This window comes from Heliconius melpomene, chromosome 12, assembly GCF_056956725.1.
Source record: "Heliconius melpomene rosina isolate 202511_hmr_F chromosome 12, ASM5695672v1, whole genome shotgun sequence".
In the NCBI taxonomy this organism is placed as follows: domain Eukaryota; kingdom Metazoa; phylum Arthropoda; class Insecta; order Lepidoptera; family Nymphalidae; genus Heliconius; species Heliconius melpomene.
The window spans coordinates 13,816,418-13,834,902 of record NC_140400.1 but is presented as its reverse complement, the minus strand read 5'-3'; the positions used below and the strand labels follow the sequence as shown (position 1 = coordinate 13,834,902).

At 29.8% G+C, this 18,485-nt stretch overlaps 1 protein-coding gene across 3 annotated transcripts; it reads right to left on the bottom strand.

Annotated features, from left to right (window-relative positions):
- Positions 1-245: 245 nt before the first annotated feature.
- LOC146534042 (G-protein coupled receptor Mth2-like) lies at positions 246-18,317 on the bottom strand. 3 transcript variants are annotated; one of them, XR_014878593.1, is made up of 10 exons: positions 17,549-18,317; positions 9,855-10,032; positions 7,824-8,015; positions 5,382-5,460; positions 4,569-4,613; positions 3,368-3,543; positions 2,906-3,077; positions 1,940-2,125; positions 1,362-1,615; positions 246-1,072 (listed from the first exon to the last, which is right to left on the bottom strand). XR_014878593.1 is itself a non-coding variant. In XM_085195079.1 (10 exons), the coding sequence occupies exons 1-9, from the start codon at positions 17,975-17,977 to the stop codon at positions 1,489-1,491; spliced, it is 1,584 nt and encodes a 527-aa protein (XP_085051205.1). In that variant the 5' UTR covers positions 17,978-18,317; the 3' UTR covers positions 246-1,072; positions 1,482-1,488. The 3 variants fall into 3 exon arrangements, 2 of the variants coding, with proteins under 2 accessions (XP_085051205.1, XP_085051207.1); XM_085195079.1 differs by having other exon boundaries at positions 1,482-1,615; XM_085195081.1 differs by lacking the exon at positions 4,569-4,613 and having other exon boundaries at positions 1,482-1,615; positions 17,549-18,316.
- Positions 18,318-18,485: the final 168 nt, after the last annotated feature.

Genomic DNA, 18,485 nt, shown 5'->3' with positions numbered 1-18,485 from the left:
TAGGCGTCCGGAAGGTCTAATTCCATGGATGGACGTAGCAAGGCATAATATTATATTATTTAATTGACTAAAATCCTATGGGGAACGTAATTTAAAGAGGAGGCCAGATAAATCACAAAAAATAAAGAAATTATATCTTAGCACAAGTTTTTTTTTGTTATTAGTGTACCAAATAAAAGTTAACGAAGTTGCGGGTGACAAGTTATCAGCTACAAAAGGTTATTAGCTAAAATAAAAAGAAGTTCTCAATCATATATTTTTTATTTCATAGCCGTTTTTTAACATTTTTCTTAAATGCACAAATTATATAAATACCTAAGTTACTAAGTATGAAGGTACGTAGATGTGGATAGCTTTATTTTAAAGATACAATAATTTTAAATAAAATTAATACTATGATAAGACATCAATTACCAAAATCTTATGTTACTGTTTCAACGGAATAATGATTTCATGTCTTATTTTACACACTTTTTTATTCGATTGGAAACTGAATTTATTTCATATATTAAATAATTTAATTACCTTTACACTCGAAAAAATTATATACAAGTTACAATATGTAACTGTAAACTATTAAAATAAATGCTATAAACTGGAGACTAGAGCATTGATCGATACTATGTAGATCGTGGGATGTACTTATTGTGTAAAATATTTTTTTATTGCAATTACATTAGCCATATTTAATATTTAGTAAAACAAATTCCTTATAATTCATTTGGCCCGTCGTGGCGCAGGGGCTACACCTAAACATAATAGACATATTTCTATTTGCTTTGAACCCTTTTTATATTTACTAAGAAAAAAATACAGAATACGTTTTTTAAAACAGATTAAATATTGCTTAAAATTTGTTAACAACAATATTCATTAAGTAACCTACTTTGTTTTAAGTTGTGATATTCATGCATATTTGTACTGTAAAATAGTGCTCATAGAACATTTATTTTTCTTAACGACTAAAATATCTTCTTAATCTACATAATATAATGTGTGTAAGTTGACTAGCAATCGACATTTTCTATTTTAACTTCATTGGTATTCATTCTGATTTTGTCATATCTGTAACCTGCAAAAAAAAAACAATGGTAAATATTAGAAATTCGAGGACAATAGATATTAAGGTATCGTCTTTTTATATGTAAATTGATATTTACATAAGATATGATTAAATTAAATATTCTATAATCACTATATTTTGATTATGGAATATTTAATTTAATTTCAGCATTGCTAAAATGACGTGGGTCTGGGGGCCCTGGGATCTCAGTCTATTATATTAATATTTATGATATAATTTGGTGCGTCAAAAGTACTACTTTTTAATTATATTCAACGTTCCGTCACCTAACACTTACGTTACACTCTTAGTAGGATATTTCGACTTATCCTGTAAACAAAAGAGGAATACATAAAGATTATAAAACTATATATCAACCTAGTTAGCACCTTAACACTATAATGATCTATTCTATTACTTTAATTTTAGTGGATATCTTTCAGGCGCATTGCGGATTCGTCAGCCGACATGCGCGTATCTTCAGTAGGTGCGGAGCTCGATCGTCCTGCAAAGCTCGTCTCCTGTGTCCGGAGACCGCGCAGCGCCCGCCATCTGTGCACAAATACTTATAAATGTTTTATACATTAATGATAAATACTTCTAGATACAAAATAATTATGTATATATTGATTAGAAAATATTATAAGTGGGAATATATTATGTCAGCAGTGTCGTCACTCGAATATTTAAAAGCATTTTATAAACCATATTCTGATTAATAAAATTATAAGCAATCTCCATTATGGGCTTAGATATAAATTTAATGCGTTTTGTTTCATTTATTTATATATTTTTATGTCTTTTCATTTATGATTCTCCATTATGAAGACCGAGCAATGATTGCACCAATTTATTTTTAGATAATAAATAACGCACCTTTTTCTGATCAAATTGCGGACTTTATTTTTCCACACGAAAATGAAGAAGATGTAAACTCCGAGAGCAATATTGGAAAGGTCAACTACAATCCAGTACCAGTTGGAGCCGCCGACTGCGAAGCTTATTACTTCTATTGTCCAGTTTACTCCCATTACAACGAATAACTTTAGGTAAAGTCCATATCTGAAACAAAATGTAAATAAGTTATTAATATAAAATTATCATGAATAATAAGAAAGTTAAGTCGATTCCCATTCAAGGATATGAAATATTTAACATTTTAATTTCTTGACTCTGGCAACAAGGCAATGCGCGGCGTTCAGTTCCGCCATTCAGCACGCAATGCTTTCAGAGGCCAGAATTCGCAGAAAACTGAAACGCAATAAAATACATATTTTTTTTGAATGCGAGGTGTACCTCGCATGTACAATCATATATGGTGGGCACCAGAATATCCTGGAGTCGGCACGGCCCACCCGGCTCCCCCTTCCTACGCCCACGGTTTGAAATAGAAAATAATATTACTTTTTACTTAATATGTTAAAAACATTTAAGAAAAAGTAATAAAGAATTTTATCGTAAAATCTTACCTTTGTAGTAAAATTTTCACAATAAAGGCAATTTTCTAAGTTAATCAGACCTTTTTAGACGTGACAATATTCATGTTGTAAAAAGTTACAACTTCAGTAAATTAAACTTTACTCATTAAAGCTTAATAGTAACAGTAATATGTTCTTATAACTTATAAGTAAGTTTTTTTAAGTAGGTTTGTAAATTAGTAAGACTATTGCGATATACGCAATATATCCGTAAAACATAGTTTAATTTAAAAAATCTATATATGCCATTAAAAAGCTATTTTAAAAACCTGTCGCGTTTTAGGTATGTTCAATAGGCTTAATTATTAATTATAAGTATATTTTTTTAGGATTAAGTAATTAACAATTATAAATATTTTTTTACCTTTGCTTATCCTTTTTCAATTTATCACTTCGTGAAGATTCAGCGCCTTTTAATATGGCAGTTTCTTGTTTTATGGAGCGTATACGATATGCTGTTATTGAAAAAAACACCGAATTGCATACTACCAATACAAAAACTGGTGTAAAGAAGTATACAAGTTCACTGAGCCAATCTAAAAAAATAATATAATTTACTTTTGATATATTATCAAATAATTATCACCGTGTTGCATACTGAATAATGATACAATGTTTACAAGAGATACGAGCAAATATAATAATTGTATTTAACATAATTTCCATATATACACAAAAATTTCCATTCATAAAGCTATATAGCTAGTACCTTAGGTAGGTATTATTATAAGCTTACTTACTCTTATTACAATTAAACTTATTGTATTTAAAACAACTTAGGTACAGTAAATTATATAAAAACAGAGTAAGTACAAAAGATACATACTTACAAACCAGCATCGCCTACTTCCGAAGCCAGGTATTATCACATTTTCAGGAAAGCCACCAAATTGCATTCCCACAGTACAAGCAGTCAGCAGCAGCGGGACGCCCCACGCGTACGCGCCGTAGAGCGCAAAACGACGATGTTCTCGACGTTTGTTTGAACTACTCCTATATCCACTGGAATTTTTAAGATTTTATTTTAATTTTTCAGATATGTACAGCACATAGAATAAAAAAACTTGGTGTTATGTATTTTAATATGATACAAATAATTCTTTTCAGTAATTTTATGATACCTGTGTAACGGTTGAGAAGCAAGGCTTCCAATCCTGGAGTTGCAATAAACATAAAGAATTATATAAATAAAGCATTTATGCCATTATTCAATTAGAACCACTGACTAACACGAGAATGCTACGAAGTAGTATAGGCTCTACGAACGGTATCATAAACAAAAATATATTCGAGACATCTACGTGATATCATAGAAGTGGTTCCTTATTAAGGTGCATAATTTGAAAAATTAAATAGAAAATATTTCCTGGTAAGGAACCACTACTGTCTTAGATAAACCTAACATGTACTATAATATTTAATTCATGCGAATATCAACGTCATGCGAATGTACAGTAACATGACAAAATTAAATTAAATTAACACTTAAGAATAAATTTAAATATTATTATTTAAATATTAGGCAGGCAGATATGTACTTCGGTTTGAAAACAATAACCTGTGATAAATTAATAGATGTTTTATTACTGTGTCAATGTCGATATAATATAATGTTTTTTTGAACTACTCCATCCCAGATACAACAGGGTAGGCAGGTGGACCTTTGTGTTCAGGCACTCCGTTCCACACCTTAAGCCGAATATTGGAGGCTGACGTGTTTAGTGAGATGTTTCAACTTATAAAATCTTTGCAATTTTTTTTTATTTTTTACCTTGTTTGAAGTCGATTTTTCTTTTTGTTATTTTTTTTTCTTTTCAAATGTGATACGTCTGAGTGACGTGTGTATTGTCGTGAAGTGTGTAACATTTATTTATATATTTTTTTAATTATCTATAATGTTAATGACACATACAAAAAACATATAAATTCACGGCGATTAAAACAATATTCAAAGTAAATAAAAAGTTAGCCATTCCAAAGTTACGTACATCAATGAGTATAACAGGCTACTTTGTTTTTTAACCTACGGATAGTGCCAGCTGAGTTGCGATTGCGAAGTTGGCGCTACCGCTCTGAAACGTGGGGCGACATAAAATAATACTAAAGTATATAAATTATTTAATATGTAATTAGTAAAATTATTAATATTTAACTTTGGTGTTTACTAAGAATAATAAATAATAAAGACAAAATCAGTGCTAATGATTAACGTTCTGTGACCGGCATGAAAAGTAATGAACTATTCAAAAGATAAAGTAATATTTTGGTATGAATAAAAACAAATGGCGATTGAACAAAAAACGTAAACACTGAGTTAGGCCAATCCATGGTCACATGTATCTAAATAAAAAAACAATTACATAGTAAATATAACCTACGGATGATGCCAACCAGATTGCGTCGACGGCGCAATCCTTCTGAAACGTAAACCAACAAAAGTAACCCTGAAAATATGTACCTATATTTTTTTAATCTAATCATGGTAGTATGATATAGCTCTACTATGGAACCAGTCTTTGTATTTCAATTTTGGTCATTTTTTATATATATTCTTTAATTTCTGTCATTATTTTCATATACAATGATTTACGGTGAAACTGACTTGGTAAAGGTTAAATATATTTTTGCCTACTTATCAAAGGTAAGGCTTATAGGCTATATGTATTGTTTTCTTTAAAAAAAGTTAGTTTATAGTTTTTTTATGAAGAAGTACCCATATCAACTGGTGTGGGGTATATACATATACCCTATGATCCTAAGTTATTATATAAAATCTAATATTATATTAATAAATTAAATGTTCAAGCCAAATATATGTTTAATATAATATTTATGCTCACCTGAAAGTCCTCCAGATGTCAAAACACATAACATTCAACCAGAAGAAGCTAGTTTGAAATGCATAGTACACGATGAATGCTAAAACAAAAAAAATGGTAGCAATAGTTTTTTAAAAAGAGTTTACTATATGAATATGAAACATATATTCGTTACTTCGTCATTTAACAGCAAATAATATGTCTGTATATACAGAGAAACAAGAATAATTTAAAAGGTCAATATTTAATTATGAATTAAATAATGAGTTATTAATTGAAAATATTATTCTAGGCACGTAGGCAATCCTCGATATATTTATTATACACAAAATAGAAATTTTATTAAAGATTAATCAAATACTTAAAACTGCATAAATATTTTTCGTAGACGAATGTCAATCATCGTCCTCTTTAATCTCCGTGACCGCGTTTTAGTATTTATTATAACAACTGCTGTTACTTTTAATAATAGATTTGTTTTATTTTTTTACGTAAAAAAATATTCATATATGAAACGGCATTTTCATGCGTATGTACAGATTTCCTGGGGTGGGCACCCGACTTTCTGCGTTTTACTATGATAAGTCTTAAATATTTAGGATGTTATAATATTTTACGACATTATGATAACAACCCACGTAACTACTAGATATTAAGACGGAGTAATTTCGGTTAATGTGTCCACATACTTTATCGATCATAAAATGGATACAAGATACAATGTTTACTGTCTACATGTAAAGTAGAATATTCTATTTACATCCTATATTAGGGTAGTCAATATTTCACATATTAATTTCAAATGTATATTTTTTGCTTACATTCAAGATAAAAAGTACAGCAGACAAACATATGAATAATTTGCTTATAACAAGTGAAAAGGAATGTTTAATTTCAAGCTAATGAGTCAATCTTAAATCTATAGTAAAACTTCCTACCTTGCAAAAACCTAAGTAATAAAAGTAAAAAAAATATAGGTAGGTATATTAAATGTAGTTAATTAAGATTAACACGTACTAACAAGATGACTTTATCAATTAATCTGAGATAAATAAAATAAATATGCTTACTACTGGTATATAAATAATATTTATTTTTAAAGTGTATTACTTGATATATTAAAAAAATAATATCTTTAAAAAGTATCAGAAAGATGGTTTAAATTGACATTAGACATTAATAATTTCTCCAAAAGTCTCTCTTCAGTGAAGAATGAAGTTTTTGTTACCCTCACATATTAAAAATGTAAATTGATAAATAATGATAAAATAAACAATTACGTTAATGCTACATAATGCTGAAACAATAAAATAGAAAATAATGAGGTTCATGTTATAAGGCCTTGTCAAGGTGCACCTTTTATGGGCACACCCCTAGTTGTGCTCTAATAAAATTAGTATAATAATGGGTAATGAGATTCTAAGAGTTTTTTAATATCAATTAGATAGGGAGCGGTTCCGGTGAAACAATCCTACTGATTATAGAATGTAATTTTATGCAAGGTAAAGTATTTTCTAGTAAAATAAAATAACATTTAGATTATATTGAGAATCCGAAAGAAAGTATGGTTGACAATTTTGAAATAAAAATTCTTAAGATATAAATACTTAGATAGGATATAAATACGATGAGTATCTAATATCTATATTTAATTTTATTAAAATTTCACATAAAGCCTTCATTTTTGTATGTATTCGTATGTCCAGGACAAGACGCTACGCAGACGCATAAATTTGTCAAATCCTAGAAATAAATAAATTGTAATAATAAATGGAACGAAGGTAAAATATATATATTGTTGTAATTTTTACTGTTTGTTTTTTTCTTTCATAATAAAGCTTAGCTTTCATTAAAATTTCTTTTAATATATTTGTATGACCCATTATTTTTTGACACGCAAGCTTAATCAAACTAGTAATAATGTGTATGACTGGTCGTTAAGTCTGATTCGTCATATTTATAATTGAAGGATAGCGTGCATTAGCTACCGATTTTTATACAAAGTAAGTTCAACGTTTGAGTTTTAATCCATAATAATATATAATCAAAAAAATATTTATTAAATAAATAAATTAATGTATAATAATATAGTATATAGTCATTAGGGGAGGCCTATGTCCAGCAGTGGACTGTAAAAGGCTGATGGATGGATGGATGGATAATAATATAATGCATACATTATATTGTATACATTACTTATGTTAACTACAATAAGTGGATACACTTGTTGTAGTTCCCGTTGACCTACAATCCTGAAATTGATATTGGTGGGCGAGTCCAACTCACACTTGACTTATTTAGTATTTGTTGTTATAGCGGCAACAGAAACACATCATCTGTCTTAATTTCAACTGTCTGTCTAACTATCACGGATCATGAGATATGGCCTGGTAACAGATGGACAGAGAGACTGAAGTCTATGGGTACGGAACCCTAAAAAATATCAATAATTTTATTACTTACCAATTACATAGCATCGAATCATCGCCACGCCAATTTTACCAGTAACTAATTTTAAATAAGCAAGAAAAGGATATGCCACTATCAGGCCTCCACAGTATGCCATGAGGCACATTCCATGTAAATTTCTCAACTCCGGAATAAAAGCGTAGACCAAAAAAGTCGCTAGCAGGAAAGGAACCGATAGCATAAGACCTGAAACGAATAAATTATATTAATTACATAGGTGATCTCCTTTAATAAGATGCTAAGTGAATGAGATCATGCACACTTCGTCCTTTATACTGATTATAGAAATTATTGGCTCGATAGCTTTGCTACATTCCTACGAACTACTTACGATGTTTATTTGTTTTTACTGTCGGATTTTGTTTTTTATAATTAAAGTTATTAGATCTGAAATAGGTGATATTATGATTGCAAACAATGAATGGCATTTTTCCAAGAGTTTCCCCTTTCTTTGAGATACAGAGAATGCGTGCGGGATACAGCGTGAAGCTGTAATTTTAATTTATTATAGAAACGGTTCAGATAGAAATAAGCTTGCTAGATGAAACTGAATACCTTATATCAGTACCAATACAGTCATTTGTGAACGTCATAGTAGCAGTTCGACACGGTAATATTAGCCTAACCGAGTGCTGACTTACCTATAATTAATTGCCGTCGAGTTTCCAATGAAGCGTACTAAAATATATGAAGACATAAATGGATAAGGGTGATATATAGCAATATTCGAAATATACATATATGTATGTAGGACTTAAACAGGACATATATGTAAAAATATATATGTAGGACTTAAGGTTGTAAAGCATCATAATTATGCATGTCCACTTGAAAAAGATCATTCATGCACGGGTCTTCGGAAATCCACCAATATTAAATATCACTTTTAAGCAAGTAATATCAAAGACATAGTTTGACTACATAATTATAATATTATACTCATGCTGATAAGATTGAAAAAAAATCTGAGAAAATTTGAGAAATCTGAGGCTTTTAAAACTATCATAGTAAGACGTAAATTAACAATTGGCCTTCGTGACGCAGCGACACAGACTGACTGGAAGCGCGACGATCTTGGGTTTGATTCCCACTCGGAGGAATGAATTATTTTCATTTTTTTATATATATCTTTAAAAGTGTGTAAAGACAAGAAGTCTTAAAAACAGTTATGCTCAAACAAAGACTTGACTTGATGCATAGAGTGCAATCAAAGGTGGATTCATATTATAGGTACTATTTTATAAGGATTAAACCTCGATACGCATTTCAATTCAATGTCAGTGAATTGCGGTGCCTATTATTATAGTTATTTTGAAATTCCGAATAAACCAATTCGATTTATTGATGTATAACAGAACAGTCCTTTCTGAAGCTAATAGCCAATAAAATTTTATGTCCCACGCTAGTTTATTAACAAACATGATGGTCAGTAACCATTCAGTGGTAATAAAACTAACGAATAAATATAAAGATTTAGATGTTCTGAAGAAAATAGTTTCCTTGAAATATGGAATAAAAAATATTTTATACCATTTTTCAAGGAATTTATTTTTGTACTATCGATTTGACCTGATTAGATAAAGTCTATTATTATTGCAGAAACAATTGTGTCTGGTTATAAATTAAGCAATAGGCAAAATAACATTTCCTTTAGTTTCTCTTCTTTAAGCATATTAAATATGACGTGTCTAACACTCTTTGGTGACAAAACGTCACACTATGTATCACCATATAGGGCATGAAAATAAATATATTAAATATTGTTAGCGAATTCGTGTAAAGGAGGGTAGATGTAGGTAAAAAATCGATAAAAGCAGTGGAATTATGCCAATCGGGGGCAGTTGCTTGTAGCAGCCCTTATAAGAAGGAAATTAGTGTGAAGTATTGTTATTGGGTGAGACATATTACTTATTGCAATTACTTAGAATCTCTTTCCGAATACGTTAGAAACATATAAACGATTTCCGACATTCTCCAACTGCAGCAGGAACGTGTGAAATTTAAGTTGTTAAAATATGAACTTACCAACACCATAAGCAACGTAGAGCCCCGCACTGTCATCTGTAGTGACGGTATCAGGGTAGCAAACACCTGCAACTAATCTCGAAGTCGGTGAACTGTCGTCTAACATCATATCTACGCAGTACCTTCCAGGTGCATGCCATTGAGGAAGGTTTCGCGCTAATTCAAACAGTGTTCCATTCTGAAAATAATTATTAGTTTTAGTAACAGAACCAAAATAACTAGTAAGAAGGAGCTATCGTTGCTCTGTTAGCTTATTCTTAATTCAAAAGGATGAAATCATGGTTTTGGATTCAAATTCAATTGAAGTTTGGATATACAAAGCGGCATAGGATACTGTCAAAAATATTAATTAAATGCTTCTATCTGAAAGTGATGATCAGGATAACTAGATGCTTTCTGATATGAAAAGTAAAACCGGAAAAGAGCGAGTCGGGCTCGCTCATCGAGGGTCCCGTACACAAATTGGAGGTCTCGAGCTTTTTCTGAAATTCAAGCTTATCTTAGCCAAAGCCCTTTAATCTGATAATGCACTTGAACTAGCGGCTTTAATTTTGAAATTTTGCCTTTATCTTTTAAGATTTAACCAGAAATGAATAATTTTCAGATTTTTTCCTGAACTAATACTACCTATAGATGCGAGCTGCCAAATTTCATAATTCTAGGTCAACCAGAAACTACCCTATTATTTTGACTCTCTTTGTAGTGTCATATCTTTTTTTTTCAATGAATGTAGATATATGACTATTTTAGGAAATCATCGGGCCGTAAATTTGAGTATATGATTTAAATTTCAACTCAATACCTCCAAGCTTTCTTGATATAACTCTTGACAGATAAACAAACGGACGGACGGATAAAATACAATAAATAGAAAATAAATATAAATATAGTTAAATATTTCTGAACTGAACTGAATTAATAATATTTAAATAGGACCGAGTAATGAAAGTTATTTAAAAGAGTGTCCATTATTTACTAACCGCCCATATTCACACGCAATGGAATAGTTTCCGTACATGACAATGCGTTGAAGATATGCAGTCACTTAACCATATTAATATAATTTTAGTAATTGAAGTGCAAAAATATTGCACACGTAGGTAATTTAGTGGTAATGTCGCAGTTAAAACATTTGTGAAAGACAATGAAATGGAATAACTATGCAAGAAACGATTTGAACTTCTGAAATAAAAAGACTAGAATAGATAATTTAGTGAATCCTTTTCTAGGTCAGTAAGCGTTTCTTATGCGTCATATTTTAAAAATGCTTTTAATAGATACCTATTAATTAGTTTTAGTCTATAGGAGATTGCAAAAGTTCAAATTTAAAACTGATTTAAAATATATTATTTATATTATGTTTATGTGGGTATACCATGGGTGTAACTACTACTTAATATGCTAGTTTAAACTTAATGATTTTTGTTCGGCAGAAAGTGGGTAACGGAGTGTCTTAACACTAGGTTCCTTCGTCCTGCCCTTCTATAGCAGGGTGTGGGATACAGAGAAACGCTGAAAAAAAGAAAAAATAAGAAACCAAACTCTACATATCTGTTGTTACTGATTCTACCTATCTATGTAAATATGTACAAGCATAAAAAGTTGGTAATCATAACAAGCTAATATTGAAAGCAGCTAAATTTTTATAAGCTACCACTTTCAATGTAAACTATTTTATTTCAAAAGCAAGACTACTCGTGTAAAATTGTTTTGTTTTAAATAGAATGCTAGATTTGTGGTTAGTTAAGACGTAAATAAATATTATTGTACTACAAATTTACGTAAGTAATTATTTGTATGTCAGACGTAATATTAGAAGAGATTATTTAAAACAAAAAAAAGAGATTACATTATAAAGTGAGGTTTAAATAAGTATAATCAATAGTTTAAACAATACCATATATCTAGTGACCTACAAAATAAACAAGAACTTGTTCTTGATATTTATTATATTGGCAAAAATAAGCTAACTTCAAATAGTTTCATAATAAAGCTATACGAAGTAAACATTTCAACGATATCTTTGGTAATTTAATACAATGAATTTAAAAAAATGCTGCCACGGTAAACGAATCCTTTACATTTAACTTCTTAATTACCTTAAAAAATGCAGATATTTTCTTTTTGTGTTCCAATTGTTATCCTTAATTTCGGAGTTAAAAAACAAGATTCATTTATGTATGCTTGTCGGTTACTGGTACCGTTACTCTATGTATTCAAAAAGAAACAATAACACAACAAACAACAGACGACAAGAGCGAATTCTGGAAAATATCACATCTACGCGCGTTAGGTATATTGTTAGCGATATGTTACCGCTTTACAAATCTAAATATAACCAGGTTTATGGATTTTAAGTACCTACTAATATTTGGGTGCTAAATCAAATATTACAGCGTTATTGTTAAGTTTTTCCGACATATGGTAATACTCGGTGGCAGACAGGCACATAGCGAGGTGCTATAACACACTTGAAATAATAAACAAGGCATAATCCTTAGCAATTATTTATATTTTAGATCCAACGTGCCTACGTTGTTTTCGTTCGGAGTTAAATTCAAAATTTTCATTTTATCACGTACTCACTCAAAAAATAAATAAATTCTCAGTATTCCTTTCTTGTAAATAAAATTTATGTTTTGTTAAAACATAACTTGAAATGAGTTACACAAATATTCAGTAACATCAAGTACTTATTTTATTATGAACTGTTAAAAAAAATTTGAATTCCTACTATTAAGTGATAAAGTAGATTTTCATATAAATGTTACAAACGACTGCTGCCTGGCTTGGGGAATTGCTAAGATATTTAATAGAATATATTTTAACGTAAATATTTGTTTCTCGTTCCGTCGATGGATCTAAGGAGAAAAATCTTCTGAAGCGGAAATTTACTGCCACTATTGTTATATTAATTACACTTTAGATGGTAAAGTTTGATCTATATTTTAGAATAATATTTTAATCATTGGCAATAACAATAACCTTGGTGTCATTGAATTAAAATATTTTTTCTGTAAGAAAGATTAAACTTTACCATGAAAAGTGTAAAATAACTTTTCACCCAAGTTCAACATCGCCTTTAACTGAAGAAATGAAAAGAAATGATGATGAAATTCATTCCAACGAGAGAAGATCGAACCCACAACCCACTGCGCTTACAGTCGGACTCTATCTCATTACGCAACAATGGCCTCGTTTTATTTCTAGGACCTGTTTACTAAATTAATAATATGCTGGTATCCATGAAACTGCCATTTATCAATTATGTAGGTACGTTGTATTTACGGCCTCCGCCTGGTACCGTGTGGGAATGTTTATGTTGAGAATTTTATAAAAAACGAAACGTGTGCACGAATTGGCTTTTAAAAGTTTCCTTCCTAAGCATATTTGACTGAAAATATAGCTAATGGTAAATTTATTGTGGGTTATCATACTTTTTTGTGTTACATTATCTATAGGGAACAAGCAGAACGAAAAAAGTGCTATCAATCCATTCTCAAGTTTAAGGTAATTTTAAGATACTGTTTTGGTTGCTGATGAGTAATAACCAACTATTTCTTTTCTTGAGACCGTTGTGGTAAAGTGGGACAACGTCTGACCGTAACCGCGGTAGCAATGAGCTCAATCTCCGCTAAGGGGAATGATTATGCCTGTTAAAATTATTGTTTTCCCCGCTCTAGTAGACAAAGTTTGGCGTTGAGTTCCGCCACTCTACAAATAATGTTCTGAAAATTAGGACGAAGTGTGGAATGTTACCATACCAAAAATAAAATGTGCAATATCAATAATATAATTAATTAAAAAAAAACTTATTAATATGATAAATATAATTTATAATATGATTTTATTTTATAGTTTTTGATAAATATAATTTATAAATAATCGATTTATAATTTAAATGAAATAATAACTTAATTAATATTTTTAATATAGCAAAATATAATGCTGGTTTAATAAGTTTCTGTCACGTCATAGTCAAAGAAAAACAAAAGGGAAATGGCGGACGTCTGGTGAAGGATGATTGTTCAAAAATGCTTAAAGTTTTAATTCATAATTAATATATTTAATGTTTAAAAAGCATGAGAGATTTTGAATATAATTGATATAGGTATCGGAGGCTAATAATTTATGTTATAAGTGGTTTCACTATTTACGAATGTTTGTTTTGCAATACTTCGTTGGTAAGTTTTAGTAGTAGTAAGTAAGTATAGTATAGTAAGTATTAATGCATATAATGCCATACAGATATAAATATTTTTATATTATTAGGTGGAAATAAATATGTTTTATGAGGTACCTATGAACAAATCTTTGTTAGATGCGTGTATGTGAATTGCGAAATTAAAATTACATATGTAAATGTCATGTTTATATATTTTCGTACATATTTAAAATTTATTAAAATTATTATATATTTAAGCTTTTAATAAGGTTACTACTGAATCTCTAAGATATCTTGGATTACTTACGATTGTCATACCGAAATATTAGATAAATATTTATAATTTATGTTATTTCATATTGTTTAATTTACACATTTTAAAGGCGTTATGGGATGGCTCCATATTGCTCATTTCATATACTTTTCCTTCTTACAGCATCGGGGAAATCTATATAATCTAGGTATATATTAAAATGTGAAGCATACATTTTTTGCGAAAATTTTGCGAACGTAGAGGTAACGAAGGGATTAAATTATTAGATTAAAATATAAAAATAATTATAACACAATCATTTGTTTGATTCTATGCGTCAATAATTGATTAGTTAATTTAAATATTCTTAGAATATATTGTAATCAAAATTATTTACAATGAAAAATTAACTTCTTATGAAGAAGTAATCAATAATGGATGCAAAATAGTAACCTAATATTATTTTTATTGAACAACGCTACTGTTTACTGTAGATAACAGCAGGGTGCGGGTGTGGCCACTGCACATAGTAGAATTACATCCGCTAATTGCCTCTATTTTTATACCGTTAGTGCTATTTTTTAGCATTATATTACTAATGCGTAGAAATATTTTTTTAATAATATAGAAATATACAGGTATTTATTCTTTGTCAGTTCATTTCCTTATAATATACTATCTGCTGTCTCTATAATTTATTAGCGACCATTTTAAAATAACGCGAAAAATATACGAAATTTCAAATGATCATTTTTACGCTAAGTCCCACATGTAAAATAGACATAAATCAACATTTTTTAATAAAACAGACGAGAAACGCTCTGTTGGTAATAAATTGATGTATAATGACATGGATATGGCATTTTAAAGAATATTATTCGTCGAACTAGTATGATAGGGACTATTTTTAAACATTTTATTAGCGAAACCACATTTACAACGAAAATAATGGTTTAAAACGACATTTTTTCGTGTAATATATATTTTTAGGGTTCCTCAAAAGGTAAAACCGATGCCCTTATATGAGTTGTGCCCCTCAACACGCAATGCCTCCAGAATTCGGCAGAACGTGGGGAACGGAGTGTCAACACTAGATTCCCTCTGCCTACCCTGCTGTGTGCGGGATACAGCGTGAAGCTGATTTAATTTTATTTGATTTATAAATTACTAGTAACATAAAATTAAATTGGACCAATATGACGTTAAGTTTTGTGTTATGTTTTTGTGTTATGACAAAAAGTCTTTGTTTTTCTTTGAACGTTGTGAATCAAATTATATAGTTATGTACTCAAAAATCTAAGAATTGTTGAAATACAGGAATATTTTTAAGTTATGTAGGAATATAACTTAAAAATATACTTGCATCATCATGTTCAATCTGTGGGCGGAAAATGAAATGATGGCGGAAAATTATTATTAATATATATATATATATTAATATTAGCATTATTACTTATTATAAGGAGCAAAAAATAATACAAATACCTATATAATTAGTAACCCCCTCTATGTATAACATATAGAAATAATTAAGAAATAGAAAGTAGTTTCTAATTTACAATTACATTTATAACGCTTAATTGTCATATCTGGTTCTCCTATAATATAATCTATAATCCTCAAATAGTCTCCTATTTCGTATGTTCTAGTTACACTTTACTAATTAACAAAAATAAGTATCACAACATTCACATAATTGCTCGTTACAGATAATTTATCTCTCTGAGTCAGTGTTAAACAAACATAATGAATGTTTAACAGGCTGTGTTTGTAATGGTCTATAGAGTGCTAACAAACTCTTAGGTAACTTCATTTAGTGATTTATACAGGATCGTAAAATTTGGAAATATATGGTGTTAAACATTTCAGTCGTCTTTTTAGGATTCCTTATCTCAAAATACTAAAACTAAACACCTTCAGGAACACTAGGATCACCCGACTACAGTCGTGTCCGTCTGTCAAGACAAAATCTAACCCTACTTCCCAAAACTTAAGACATGATTCCCGTGGACCTACAGTTATGAAACAAGCAAATAAATTAAAAAGATAAATAAAAATAAATTAATTGGTAAAATAATAATTACAAACTTTTATTTACAGTTTATTTCAAACAAAATTATGCATACGCCCTTAAACTTAAGTTTGTCAACTTTTATAACTTGTACTTTCCGTTGAGTTAAAATTTTGATCAGTATCAATATGAAATTCTCAAACAAATCATAATCGAAATACAATTTTTTCCCCTATTTTTCTATATTTATCTTCTTATATTTTTAATTATAGAGTCCGTTGGCGCAGACTATATAAACTAAAGCTAGTGTTAGCTTAACTTCTCAAAAATATGTTTTATACGGCTTGTCAATTTAAATTTAATATAACAAACAAATATAAGCATTCCTCTTAAATCAATCTGTCTATTAGCGAAAACCGCATTAAAATTCGTTACATACTTAGTTTGAAATATTTAAGCGTACTTCTATCTCAAGTGAATTTATTTCATACTAATTATGTAAAGAAAAAAATATTAATTTATATTAAAGCTTAAAATTATTATATTATATATATTTTCAGTTATTTTTAGCAAAAAATATTTTATTATTTTTGCCTCTTTACATACGCTTACTATAGTTTCCTAAATATTTACGTATTCCATTTAAGTTGTTTGTATTAGGAATCGTTGTTCTTTACAAGGTGAGATAACAAGTTTTCAAATGGTTCTGAAGAATTATTTTCTAACATGTATGCTTTCAAATCGATACCGTAAATTAAATAACAAAATTGTATTTGTATCTACTATTAAATTATAAATTGTTTGAATTTGAAAAAAAACCGGACAAGCGCGAGTCGAGCACGTCCACCGACGGTTCCATACAAAACTTGGAGGTCTTGAGTTTTTTCTGAAATGCAGGCATAGCTTAGCCAGAGCCTATATTAGTAAATATAGAAATATGTTTTTTAATCAGGAAATCATGGGGCCGTAGATCTGATTATATGGTTTTTTCAACCCGATATTTCCAAGCATTCCTGAGATAAAGGGTCTTAACAGACAGACAACAGAGTGATCTTATAAGGTTATTTTTTAAAAAAAAGTATGGAACCCAAAAAACAGTAGAAGAGAGTACAAATAACTAACTAAACGTACAATAGAATAATATATAGAGCTACAACAACATCTATAACATATAAAACTTAGATAAATAGATAAACTATTGCTTATTATATTTGGCAGAACTGAATCTACGTGTTTGAACTAAACTAAAAAAATATTGAACTTACTTCCTGGATATATATCTCCTCGCCAGGTGTGTTGGAATCCACTAAATATTTATCACATGCCAGTCCAGATATGTAAAAAAAATGCTGATTGGCAATAACGTTCGATTTTGCATGGCCCTTAAATACTGGTGGGTTAAATGGGTCAACTTCGGTTCTATCTACAGGTGAACATGTTGTGTTAAGGTACATCATCCCTGTATTGCAACACTTCCACAAGCAGACGCGACCTATACAGGGGCACCCGAACTGTGTATATATTCCATCTATCTCTTCTTCGAACCAAGAACTACTGGTGTATTCCACGCCTTCGAAAATTATTGAACCATTTTCATACTGTGTCCCATTAGTGATATTAAGACTTTGCTCCTTTGAACAAGGATTGCTACTTGATAAAGATATGCCAATACAAAATAACAGCAACACGATCATTTTGTCAAAATATTTAAATAAACAGTCACAAACCACTTCAGTCACAATTCAATATTAAATGACACTAGTCGCAACATGTTTATTTTCAAAAAAAAAATAAATAAATGGTTCATCATATACTTTATTATGAGTACTGATTGTAATAATTTAAACAAAATCAATCCTTAACGAGTTTATCGCGTATAAAGTGTCTTTATCGTTGTATTCATGAAGGGCTTCGATTTATTTTTTCAGCGATAAGAGATAAGGGGGATCGCGGTCAGGGTACGACAGCCGTGCTCTGATACGTCATGCTCGGATCCTATTCCTCTTTCGACTGAGCACCAGCTGTAAGTGTAAACTACAACGACGCCGTGTGTTCCTATTTTCTTTGCTAACTCTATGCTATATTAGTAAACCTACGCGTATAGAATTATAATTTATAACATACTTATGTGGCAATTATAAATGTTTATTTTTTTCGTGTAAAAATATAATTATAATTATGTTGTAATAATGTAAACCGATT

Coding starts and splice junctions, on each gene's coding strand:
- LOC146534042 (XM_085195079.1), bottom strand. CDS start 17,977: ATGATCGTGTTGCTGTTATTTTGTATTGGCATATCTTTATCAAGTAGC. Junction 4,614..5,381: donor GACATCTGGAGGACTTTCAG/GTGAGCATAAAT, acceptor CCCACGTTTCAG/AGCGGTAGCGCCAACTTCGC. Junction 3,544..4,568: donor CAACTCAGCTGGCACTATCC/GTAGGTTAAAAA, acceptor TAAAAATTCCAG/TGGATATAGGAGTAGTTCAA.